Source organism: Papio anubis, chromosome 14, assembly GCF_008728515.1.
Source record: "Papio anubis isolate 15944 chromosome 14, Panubis1.0, whole genome shotgun sequence".
Lineage (NCBI taxonomy): Eukaryota > Metazoa > Chordata > Mammalia > Primates > Cercopithecidae > Papio > Papio anubis.
Window position 1 is genome coordinate 90,819,266 of NC_044989.1, and position 12,403 is coordinate 90,831,668.

General features: G+C 47.5%; 1 protein-coding gene across 2 annotated transcripts; it reads right to left on the reverse strand.

The window, feature by feature from the left end:
• Positions 1-754: 754 nt before the first annotated feature.
• CHCHD5 (coiled-coil-helix-coiled-coil-helix domain containing 5) lies at positions 755-6,836 on the reverse strand. Of its 2 annotated transcripts, none has more exons than XM_009184957.4 (4): positions 5,169-6,836; positions 3,703-3,839; positions 3,452-3,617; positions 755-930 (listed from the first exon to the last, which is right to left on the reverse strand). In XM_009184957.4, the coding sequence occupies exons 1-4, from the start codon at positions 5,235-5,237 to the stop codon at positions 907-909; spliced, it is 396 nt and encodes a 131-aa protein (XP_009183221.1). In that variant the 5' UTR covers positions 5,238-6,836; the 3' UTR covers positions 755-906. The 2 variants fall into 2 exon arrangements, with proteins under 2 accessions (XP_009183221.1, XP_003909187.1); XM_003909138.5 differs by having other exon boundaries at positions 3,703-3,843.
• Between the last annotated feature and the right edge of the window lie 5,567 nt (positions 6,837-12,403).

A 12,403-nucleotide genomic window follows, 5' to 3' on the forward strand; every position in this document is an offset into this window, starting at 1 on the left:
CCCGGGAGGTGGAGCTTGCAGTGAGCCGAGATCGCGCCACTGCACTCCAGCCTGGGAGACAGAGTGAGACTCCGTCTCAAAAAAAAAAAAAAAAAAAAAAGAGAAGGAAGGAAGGAGGGAGGGAGGGAACGAAGGAAGGGAGAAATCCAGTGCATAGCCTTCTAAGCCACACATCCTTCCATGCAGTTGTTGTCAATAATAAAGCCAGTATTTTCATCTCCATTGCCTAATGCCTCTAACTGTTGCCCAGCTGATTCTGAATTCAGCAGGGAAGACGCATGTTATCTATCACCCCCCCGCGAGCCTCCAGGAAACAGAATACAGATTTGGAGAATGCAGCCAGGCACCGTGTCAAGCGCTTATAGTGCTAGCTACTCTAGAAGCTGAGGCAGAGGATCACTGGAGCCCAGAAGGCTGCAGTGAGCTATCATCGCACCACTGTGCTCCAGCCTGGGCAACACAGCAAGACCCTGTCTTTAAAATATATATATATATATATATATGTAACAAGTTGGGGAATGCTAGAGTAGAAAGGAGCGAGGGTCTTTCCCCCATGCACGGAGCATGAGTCAGGAAACAGCTGTGTGGCAGAGTTCACAAGGGAGGCCAGGGTAGTCTCAACCCTGGGGCACAGCTGCAGTGTCCTGCTCTTCCCAGGCGCTTCCTTGGCACACCCGGTGAAGCGGGGGAACAGATGACTCTGCCCAGCCAGCTCTCCTAGGGCCCTCTCAGGTATGGATGGCAGGAGTCAAAGCCCAGTATACACAGTCTTTATTTATTGGAAGTCCTGACATCCAGGAAAGCCAGGCCCATGGCCAGGGCTCGGGACTCCATCTGGTCACTCTGCAGGGGAGGGGGGTTGGGGGCAGTCATTCATGTCCAGTTTTCCTGCAGTCAGAGGAGTCCTCAGGAGGCAGGAAGTGGCTTTGCCTGTGGAGAAAGCACATCAACAACTAGTAGCACCTCCTCTGTGCCCAGCCTGGGGAACCTATGTAGACACCACAGAGGGAGGCCCTGCAGAGCCCACAGTCTGCAGGGAGAAGGGTGTCAGGCAATGACCTTGGCCCTGAGCCATGTGAAAACGTCAGCTGTGGTGAAGTGTCATGGCGGGCAGGGAAGGCGCCATTCTGCTGTATTTACAGAGCACCTGCCGAGTACCCAGCAGGCAGCACTCTCTGACTCAAGCAGGGAGAGACAGAAAACAAATATGTTAACACTGGAGAAATTCTATGAAGAAAATTTAATCAGGGTAAAGAGCAGAGGTGTGTGTGGAAAGGGAGGGACATGTACCACTTAAATTGTCAGCCACAAAAACATGGGACATTCTGTAAAGTCTGTAAGCCATGCTGTAGGAGATGAGAATGTTTGTGTTCGCTACTGTGTAGACCAGACAACATGGGAGGCCCACATCTCACTGCCCCTACCTAGGAAGGAAAAATTGTTAACTGGGATGCCATCCCCAGGAAAGATGGGATGATGAGGAGGAGCTGATTGTAGTTACTCTGAGTACACTGGAAAGCCACAAGAAGGTTTTAAAGGGGAAAGATCTGACCTAATCCCCTGGTTTTTTTTCTTGTTTGTTTTTTGTTTTCTGTGTTTTTTTGGAAGACAGAGTCTCGCTCTATCGCCCAGGCTAGAGTGCAATGGTGCAATCTTGGCTCACTGCAATCTCTGCCTCCTGGGTTCAAGCAATTCTCCTGCCTCAGCCTCCCTAGTAGCTGGGATTACAGGTACCTGCCACCACGCCTGGCTAATATTTTGTATTTTCAGTAGAGATGGGGTTTCATCATGTTGGCCAGGCTGGTCTCGAACTCCTGACCTCAGGTGATCCACCCACCTCAGCCTCCCCAAGTGCTGGGATTACAGGCATGTGCCACCGCGCCCGGCCCTAATTCCCATTTTTAAAAGCTCCTTTGGCTGCCAGGGAAGAGAAGACTGTCAGGGCAGGGGTGGCCACAGGGAGAACAGGGAGAGGCTGGTTGCTGGTCCAGGGAGGGAAGCCGCAAATGGCTCTAAGATAGGATGGAGTCTTCACTGTTCATATGCCCAAAAAAGCTTGAGAGAGAAATGTCCCCAACAGCTGACTGAGAACAGTATGTGATCGTTAGGTAATGTTTTCTGAGAAGTAAGTTTCTTCTGGCTCTCAGGAATCGCAGTTTCTGCCCTTGGGCTCTGAACTCATCACTTATCCCTGCCTTACAAAAATAATTAATGCCTATAGGGCCTGGTAAGAAGGGCATCGCCCCAATCTTCAGCCAACAGCTCCCCTGACACAGGCATAGGATATGAGCCTTGATGGAGGGGCACAGGGACCTTGAGAACTCGAAGACAGGGGAGGGGAGTGGGTGGGACATCAGGGAGGTTTTCTGAGAGAGGTGCCATCTAAGCTGGAATAGGAATCAGCCAGGAGATGGATTAGGAAGGGCAGTCCCGGCAGAAGGAAACAGCTGGACAAAAGCAGCAGAGATGTGCACTTGAGTAACTGCATGTTCACTGGGGCTGGAACATAGAGCTTAAGGGGGAAAGTGGGAAGAGGTGGGACCATGGGTTGCAGGGACTGCATCCCACAGGGCCCTGTGGGCTGTGCTGGCATTAAGACTTGGGTTGGTGGAAGTGAGAACCATGGAAAGGTTTGTAAGTAGAAGCAGAACATGGTCAGATTTCCTCTGAGATCAGTCTAGGATGATCACCAAGAACGACTGGAAGGTCAAGATGAAGCATGGGGCCCAAGAGAAGGATGGCCTGGTGACCCAAGAGAGAAGACAGGGCTGCAGGGGCAGAGAGAAGGCCCCAGGAGAGGGTGCTCAGAGGGGCTGGGGAAAGATGTGACTTTCACCTTTGGAGCTCATAGTCCAGTGAGGAGGGAAGTAAACATCTAAAAGAGCATTTTTCAACGTTTTCCCATTACTGCCTCTCCTCAAGGAGTCATTTTAGACTTTTGTTCTAATTGCCCAACCATGAAACTTACATATCACAGATATACTGTATATCTGGCTTACATATTAGATACATTTAAAAGAGTGAGCTTTTTTTTGGCCACCTCAGCCCAGCCCCTCTCCAGTTGCAGATGAAGAGTAGTGGGAGAGAGAGGGTGAGGGAGGAGGTGGATGAAGTCAGCCTAGGGAAGAACACAGAGAACCCAGCAACGACCTGGAATTTTATTCTCAATGTGACGCAAAGCCACTGGAGAGATTTAAGCATAGGTGTAATGAGACCAGATTTCAGTCCTAACATGCTCAACATGGAGGGGGAGGGTGTGGGTGGTGGTGGATTAAAGCAGGGGCTATATGGGGCAAGAAGTGATGATGTTCTGGATTCTGGATGCATGGCAAAGGCCTGTGTGGTGGTGGGGTGGGGCTGAGGATGACTCCTAAGTCTTTACCCTGAACAATCAGAAGGATGAAGGGGATGTTGTGGAGAAAAGAGATGAACCGAGATGAGCCCCTCTTACCTCCACAGTTGTAGGTGAACGTGGTGGCTGCACCTGCTCAGCGCACTGCAGGAAGCGGCGCATATGCTCCGCACAGTTGCCCACAGCTGCCTCGTTCTGTCGAAGACACTCCTCGAAGGCCTCAAAAGGCTGAGCACAGGCCTGGCGGATCTGGCGGATGATTGGGCTGTGGGGGTAGGGCAGTTCAGCCTCTGAGAGATTCCCACCCCACTGCCCACCCCCCACACTGTCTCATACTTGCCCACACTCACTGGGAGGATGTGCATTGGGCAATGCTCATCTTAAGGTAGTGACAGTCCCGCTGCCAGGATTCCGGCTTGGCCGCCACACACTGGCCATACTGCTCCAACTCCCGGCCACAGTAGCGAGCGGTGACCTCCAGAGCTGCCTGCCTGTGGGACAGGATGGGCTGAGGATCATTCCAGGCAGCAGGCAAGCGAGGGAATCTTTTTTTTTTTTTATTTTTTAGAGACAGGGTCTCACTGTGGCCCAGGCTGGAGTGCAGTGGCATGATCATAGCTCACTGTAGCCACCAACTCCTGGATTCAAGTGATCTTCCTGCCTCAACCTCCTAAGTAGCTGGGACCACAGGCATAAGCCACCATGCCCAGCTAATTTTTTATGTTTTGTAGAGACAGGGTCTTGCTATGTTGCCCAGGCTGGTATTGAACCCCTCAGTTCAAGTGATCCTCCCGCTTAGACCTCCCAAAGTGCTAGGATTACAGGCATGAGCTATGGTGCTTGGCAAAGAAAGGGAGTTCTGGTCTGGATCTGAAGTAGGACTAGGCGTTCAGGGCAGATGTGGGAGTCTGAAGGATCCTGAGATGGGGCCAAAGAAGTGTAGAGGTGAGGCCTAGCCCTGGGGCTTGTAAAGCAGAAGGGGAGCTTCTCGGGAGAGAGTGGAGGTTCTAAAACAAGGTCTGATTAATCTAAGGTAGGCCTTCTGGGTCCTAGAAGACAGGCCTTGAAATCCAGGCATCCCCCAGTAGGCCTGAGGATCATGCAGAGAAGACTTATGGACTTAGAAGTAAGATCTAGAATTCCAGGGAGAGAGCTTGAGAGCCCTAAATGGGTTTGGGGATTCTAAAAGTGAGGTTTAGAGGTTCAGGAGGTGGGGTCTCAGGTCCTGGGGAAGAGTGTCTTAGCCAAAGAGTCTTCAAGATGAAACCTGAGGCCGTGGTGCGGGACTCAAGTCCCAGGGGCATGAGGTCTGGAAGCCCTGGATGAGGTTGGTGCTCTGGGAATCCTGGGCAAGGTCAGAGTGGTCTAGGAACAAGTCTATGGACCCTATAGGTGAGGACTGGGGTCCTGGGCAGATCTGGAAGGGTCAATAGGTAAAGTTTGGTGATCAAGGGGGAGGAATCTGGAGCTCTGAGGACAGGTGTAGGAGTCCTAGAGGTCCCTAAATAGGTCTGTAGTCTTAGGATTTCGGTGTGAAGGGCCGGACCAGGGGTACTGGGGGCAGAGCTTGGGTGAAGAGTGACTGGACCGAAGTCCTAAGCTGCTGCGAGAGGGGGCGGGGCCTAAACGCTTAGAGGGCGGGGCTTGGGCATGCGGAGGGTTGTAACTCGTGAGGGAAGGCGCTGAATCCTGAGGGTCAGATCTCCAAGAAGGAGGGAGGCTGGTCCTAATTCCGGAGGTCCTAGACTAGGTCTAGATCACTGGGTAAGAGAAGGGGAGCGGCCGCACGTATACGGTAGGCGCTCTCACTACTCACATCTCGAGACTTTTGCCGGCGTAGGTCTGTCCGGGGGAACGACCCGCCTTTTCCGGTATCGGTTGTCATGGCGGCGCCCAGCCCAGCCTGTTTTTTTCCGGTAGCCAATTGAACTAACAACCGGTTCCCTTTAGGACTAATCTGTCATGGCGGCGCCCCACCTCTTCTTCCGGTCCCGACTCGTCATGGCGACGCCCTGAGTAGCCACTTCCGCCCTCTTCTGGCTAGATTTATCCCTATTTCCGGCTTGCCATGGCAGCGCTCGGGGTTCAACGGAAGTAAGCGATGGAAAGTACGGTGGTGCCTCCGCTCCAAAGAGAATGCGCCGCTGAGCTGCGCCGCACCTCACGGGATTGAGCCGCAGACACAAGCGCTCCAAATCTCCGACTGGAGGTGGTGGGAAGCGGCTGCTGTTGCTGCGGCGTCTCAACATGTTGTTCCCATTTTGGTTGGGTGCTGTGGCGGTAGGCTGTTGGACTCAGGGATAGGGGGCCTGATTCCTAACGCCACGCTGCCACCATCGGCCTTGCGCTGACGCTGATAGTCCTCCTGGCACCCTGGTTCATGCGAGCGCTTGGAACAGAAGGGAAGAGGGAGTCAAACCAAGAGCCGAACTAATTCGGCTTGCGCCTCGTATTTACTCAGCCTGGGTGACCCAGACGTTCCTCCATCCCTTAGTGTAGGCCAGGACAGACATGGTGTTTAATCCCGACTCCATGAGACTATCAAGCCAGTTACTTCCTCTCTTTGTAATTAATTCCTCCTAGTGTAGTAACATTTCCCCCTTCCTTCTCATCTGTCTTAAAAGTGTGAGGTTAGACATGGGCGTGAGTTTCCCCACTTAAAAGACTGGATATCCCCTGGTCAGAGAACTGAGCATCAGTCCTGCCATTTAGTTTGCAGATCTTTCAAGACTGTAGTCAAAATGAGCAGAACACTTTGCAGTTAATCATAGAGTTGAAGATGAATGAGAAGATGAACGAGAGCTACTTGACTGTGAACTAGTAACGACCACTTGGAGTCTCAGTGTGTCTGTAAAATGATGATGATGACAGTGACCTCATAGAGGACATAGTGCAAGTGAACAGTTTGATACTGAGCTTGGAGCCTCAGGAGTTCTGGATAAGTGAGAGCTCTACGGGAGGCTGTAACCATGAGCTACCCTGGTTGGCATTTGACATCCGAGGACCAGCACTGGTCATCTGAATCTGCCATAGGCACAGAAAGCTTTACACCTTGAGATCCCTCCATTCTTCTTAAACTTCCAAGTGTATGTTTGGTGGGAGAAGAGGGGAGGGGATCAACATTTAAAGGCTCTGGAAGGAGTCAGATAACTGTTTTTGGCTTCAAATGTAGACTGAATCCCTAGATTTTCCTCTACTGGGAGAATGAAATCTTAACCCACCCCGTTCCTTTGTTGCTACTCAGAAACGGATACCCCAAAGATGCATTTTGACATACTGAAAGGCCTTAGAAGCTACCTCAGAAGATCTGTCTAACCTTTCTTGTTGGTGTGTGGGGGTGGGGATGCCCACAGGTACACAGGGAGGGAGTTTCTGAAATTTTCTTATCTGACCACGAAAGCAAAAAAGAAGTTCAATTGTCTTAAACCCGGTTTCTAGGGATCTCATTAAAGAACTAGGAAAAATCAACCACCTGTTAACAGAAAAACCAAACTGAAATGTCTTGAAGAGGTTTGTTTTGAGCCAATATGAGTGACCATGGCCTGGGAAACACAGGTCCTGAGAAAGTGTGCCTGAGACAGTAGAATTACAGTTTGGTTTTGTACATTTTAGGTGGATGGCAGTTACAAAGACATAAATCAGTACATGGAAGGTAAAGATTGTGTTCAGCTGGGTGCAGTGGCTCACGCCTGTAATTCCAGCACTTTGGGAGGTCGAGGTGGGCGGATCGCTGGAAGTCAGGAGTTGGAGACCAGCCAGGAGTAGAGATATGGCAAAACCCTGTCTCTACAAAAAATACACAAAATTAGCCAGGCATGGTGGCAGGTGCCTGCAGTCCCAGCTACTCAGGAGGCTGAGGCACGAGAATTGCTGCGGAGGTTGTAGTGAGCCGAGATCACACCGCTGCACTCCAGCCTGGATGACAGAGCATGATTCTGTCTCAAATTTAAAAAGCTACAGTATTTTTATAATACATTTTGTAGTACCACTTATAACCACTTGGGTGCGTGGGTTGCCCATTAAATAAAACAGTTTACAGTTGACCCTTGAACAAGATGGATTTAAAGTGTACTGATCCACTTATACTTGGATTTTCTTCTGCCTCTGTCACTCTGAGACAGCAAGACCAACCCCCCTTCCTCCTCCTCAGCCTACTCAATGTGAAGAGGACAAGGGTGGACGCCTTTATGATGATCCACTTCCACTTAATGAATAGTATATTTTCTCTTCCTTACAATTTCCTTAACACTTTCTCTCTAGTTTACTATTGCAAGAATACAGTATATAATGCATATATCATACAAAATATGTGTTAATCTACTGTTTATGTCATCAGTAAGACTTCAGATCAACAGCAGGCTATTAGTAGTTAAGTTTTGGGGGAGTCAAAAGTTATATGTGGATTTTCTACTGCATTATTTAAGGGTCAACTGTAGATTGAAGAACTACCTAGGAGTGTAGAGTTGACTGATAGCACTGGGACTGATGATAACATCATAACCTGAAGAAGTGTCAACAATGGTAATGGACCCCCAGCAACCCTGGAGTGGGGATGTCTAAAGATGGATGTCATCCACCAGGCAGGAGTTGGTACTGCCAATGTGTCATGTATTGCAGCCTCTTTTATTGTTACTTGTTTATTTTTTGAGACGGCATCTCGCTCTGTCACCCAGGCTGGAGTACAGTGGCACAATCTCAGCTCACTGCAACCTCCACTCCCGGGTTCAAGTGATTCTTCTGCCTCAGCCTCCCGAATAGCTGAGACTACAGGCGTGTGCACCACGCCCGGCTAGTTTTTGTATTTTTAGTAGAGATGGGGTTCCACCATATTGGCCAGGCTGGTCTGGAAGTCCTGACCTCATGATCCGCCCATGTCAGCCTCGCAAAGTGCTGAGATTACAGGCCTGCAGCCTCTTTTACTACAACAGATATGGGAAAGAGTCACAAGTGTGGCATATGGTGGTGGCTTCTGCATTAGAAACATAGGCCAAGTGCGGTGGCTCATCCCTGTAAATCCCAGCACTTTGGGAAACCGAGGTGGACAGACTGCTTGAGCCCAGGAGTTTGAGACCAGCCTGGGCAACATGGTGAAATTCTGTCTCTACAAAAAGTACAGAAGTTACCTGGGTGTGGTGATGTCATAGATAGTGGATTTATCCTTCCAACACCAACAACTAAATAATCTGGACAAAATAGGAGACAACAGAGTTCAGACACTGGAAACAAGCATTGTAGCACAGTGGTCCCCAAGAGAAAGGAGACAAATGAAGTGACACTAGTGGCCCGGCTTATGTCTGGAGAGTTAGTTTCCAGGCTACACAGCCCAGGGGTATCCCTGAGTTGGGACAAAGTTGAGAATTTGGAGAGGCCAAGGCAGCTAGAGTTTGTAAGGCAGGGTACCAGAGAGTAGCATGACACAGGCCTGCAGAGGGTTTCCTGCACGTGTAGCACACAGCATGTCTGTGAATACACTCCTGGAGGCCAAGGGAACCACCAGGAAGGTGCAGGCAGAGCAATCCCTAGAGCTTGCAGTTGTCCATGTTCCACCCCCAGCCACAGAGGAGACCATCACTGTGCACTGGATAAACTACTCAAAGATACTGCCTCTCTAGTGAGGCAAAATTAGCCCTAATGGCTGCTCTGGTCTCACCTAAGTAAGCTTAGAAACACTGAAGCAAGCCCTCAGTTCAAAGAAAAATGGAAATATGGTATATGAAATCAAGATCTCCAGATATAGTCAATATAACCCTTATGACAAAAATAGCACAAAGGCCAAGAGACAGGAAAGTGTGTGCTGTTGCTAAGTTGTTCTACTACCTGTGAAATGATAGAATATTACATAAAAGTGCGACAAGTCTAAAGATTTACACTAGAAATTTTAAAAGAAACAACAAGAAATGAAAATGAGGGTAGGGTTAATGAGCCAACAATGGAGATAAAAATGAAATAAGAAAAAATAAATTAGCCCCGCACAAGTATGTATGGCCATCTGATTTAAACCCTGTCACTCCGGCTGGAAAGCAGTGGTGCGATCACGGCTCACTGCAGCCTTGACTCCCAGGCTCAGATGATCCTCCCACCTCAGCCTCCTAGGGAGCTGGGACTACAGGCGCACACCACCATGCCTGGCTAATTTTTTTAGTAGAGACGGGGTCTGGGTCTGTTGCCCAGGCTGGTCTCAAATTCGTAGGCTCAAGCAATCATCCCACTTCAGCCTCTCAAAGTGCAGGGATTACAGGTGTGAGCCACTGCACCTGGCCTATGGCCATCTGATTTTTGACAGAAGTGCAAAAGTAATTCAATAAAGGATCGCTTTCAAGTAGCAGTGCTGGAGCAGTTGGATATCTACTGGCAAAAAAAAAAAAAAAAGAATCTTGATCTAAACCTTACACCTTGTAGAAAAATGAACTCTAAGTGGAAAATGGATCATAGATTTAAATATAAAGCATAAGACTATAAAACCTTTAGAAAATAACATACAAGAAAATCTTTGGGCTAGGTGAAGAGTTCTTAGACGTAACAGCAAAAACGCAAAAACCCGTAAATTGGGCTTCATCAAAATTTAATTTGTTTCTTTGCAAAATCCCTGTGAAGAGGATCAAAAGATAAACTATGGACTGGGAGAAATTATTTGCAAAGCACTTGTGTGACAAAGGCTTTATATCTGGAATATATAATAATAAAGTCTTGAAAGCCTAAAGTAAGAAGACAAACAAACCGATTAAAAAATGAGCAGCAGACATTTCACTGAAGATATACAGATGGCAAACAAACACATGAAGAGACGTTCAACATCTTCAGCCATTAGAGAAATGCAAATTAAAGCCACAATGGGATGTCACTACCCATCTATCAGAATGGCTAAAATAAGAAATAGTGGGCTGGTCCAAATGCAATGGTGTTTGCAACAAATTGACCACAACCACTTACAGATTTATTTGTTCTTTTTCCACTCCCACTGCTTCACTTGACTAGCCTTAAAAAAAAAAAAGTGACATCACCAAATGCTGGTTGGTCAGAATGCCAAGAAATGAATCACTCATGCATTGCTGGTAGGAATGTAAAATGGCACAGCCACTCTGAAAAGTTTGGCAGTTTCTTAAATGAAATATGCAACTACCATATGACCTAGCAATCCCAACCTTGAACATTTGTCCCACGGAAATGAAACTTATGTTTACACAATCACCTGTATAGTAGTCCTCCTTATCTGCAGTTTTGCTTTCCTTTTTTTTTTTTTTTGAGACTCTAGTCTTGCTCTGTTGCCCAGGTTAGTGTGCAGTGGCGTGATCTTGGCTCACTGCAACCTCTGCCTCCTGGGTTCAAGTGATTCTCCTGTCTCAGCCTCCTGAGTAGCTGGGATTACAGGTGTGTGCCACCACATCCAGCTAATTTTTGTATTTTTAATACAGACGGGGTTTCCCCATGATGGCCAGGCTGGTCTCAAACTCCTGACCTCAAGTGCTCAGTACACCTTTGCCTGCCAAAGTCCTGGATTACAGGCATGCACCACCGCACCCAGCCAGTTTTGCTTTATGTAGTTTCAGTTACCCACAACCTGAAAATATGTGAGTACAGTATATTTTGAGGCCACATTCATTTAATTACAGTATAATTGTTCTATTTATTGTCAATCTCTTACAGTGCCTAATTAAACTTCATCAAAGGTATGTATGTATAGGAAAAAATATATATAGGATATATAGTACATATAGCACATATGGATAGTGTATATACCATGGTTTCAGACACTCACTGGGAGTCTTGGATATATTCTTTAAGGATAAAGGGGGACTATTATACATGATTGTTCAGATCAGCTTTATTGTTAATGTCCCGAACTGGACACAACCAAAATGTTTAAGGTGAATGGTTAAAGTATGTACATATATACTATGTATGTATGCTATGTGCATAGTATATCCATGTTATGGAGTACTATATAGCAATAAAAAGGAATTAACTATTGATACATGCAAATACCTGAATATATCTCAAGGGAATTGAATGAAAAGGCCATTCTCAAAAGGTTATATTTCATGATCCCATTTACATAAGATTCTTGAAATAAGAAAACTATAAAGAACAGATTAGTGGTTTCCAGGGGTTAGAAATGGGGGACAGAGATAAAAGGATAGTATGGCAGAGCTCTGTGATGACAGAACAGCTCTGTATCTTGCTTATGTTGCTGTTTTCGTCAATCTACACAGGTGATAAAATGAAATAGAACTGGTTACCACACGCAACACAAATGAGTGCAAGTAAAATGGGTGAAATTTGAATAAGCTCTGTGGACTGTCCCAGTGTCAATTTCTTAGTGGTGAATCTACAATCAAAAAGCTAAAAAATGGTTTTTTTGGGAAATTTTTTAGTGCTGCTATAAATGGAAATGGAGAGATGGACAATAGACCTCAGCTGTGGGATCGTTCAGTAGACAGAACCTGGAATAGTGTGCGAAAGTGTATGGCTGCGATTCTATTAACAGCAGGGAGAAATGTCAGTCAATAGAATCCAGTTTTTCCTTATTCTTCTCAACCAGTTTCCTGAAGCAAAGCCTATCTTTTCTATTAAATAGTTTTTTTTCTTTTGCCTTTTTTTTTTTTTTTTTGAGACGGGGTCTTATTCTGTTGCCCAGGCTGGAGTGTGGTGGCGCAATTTTGGCTCACTGCAGCCTGGACCTTCCGGGCTCAGGAGATTCTCCCACCTCAGCCTCCTGTGTAGCTGGAACTACAGGCGTGTACCACCACACCAGGCTAATTTTTTATGTAGAAATGGGGTTTCCCCATGTTACCCAGGCTGGACTTGAATTCCTGGGCTCAGCCAGGAATTCAACCTGCTGAGCCAGTGTTGGGATTATGGGTGTGAGCCACTGCACTCAGTCTTTTTTATTTATAGAGACTGGGTCCTGCTCTGTCACCCAGGCTGGAATGCAGTGGCACAATCTTGGCTCACTGCAGCCTCGATCTTTTGGGTTCAAGCAATCCTCCCACCTCAGCCTCCTGAGTAGCTGGGACTACAGGGGTGTGCCACCATGCTTGGCTAATTTTTTTG

Bases quoted from the DNA above. Each gene is read 5' to 3' on its own strand.
- CHCHD5 (XM_009184957.4), bottom strand. From the start codon at position 5,237: ATGACAACCGATACCGGAAAAGGCGGGTCGTTCCCCCGGACAGACCTA. The intron at 3,618-3,702 runs GTGAGTGTGGGC...CTACCCCCACAG, and splicing joins GCCCAATGCACATCCTCCCA to CCCAATCATCCGCCAGATCC. The intron at 931-3,451 runs GTAAGAGGGGCT...CTTTCTCCACAG, and splicing joins GTTCACCTACAACTGTGGAG to GCAAAGCCACTTCCTGCCTC.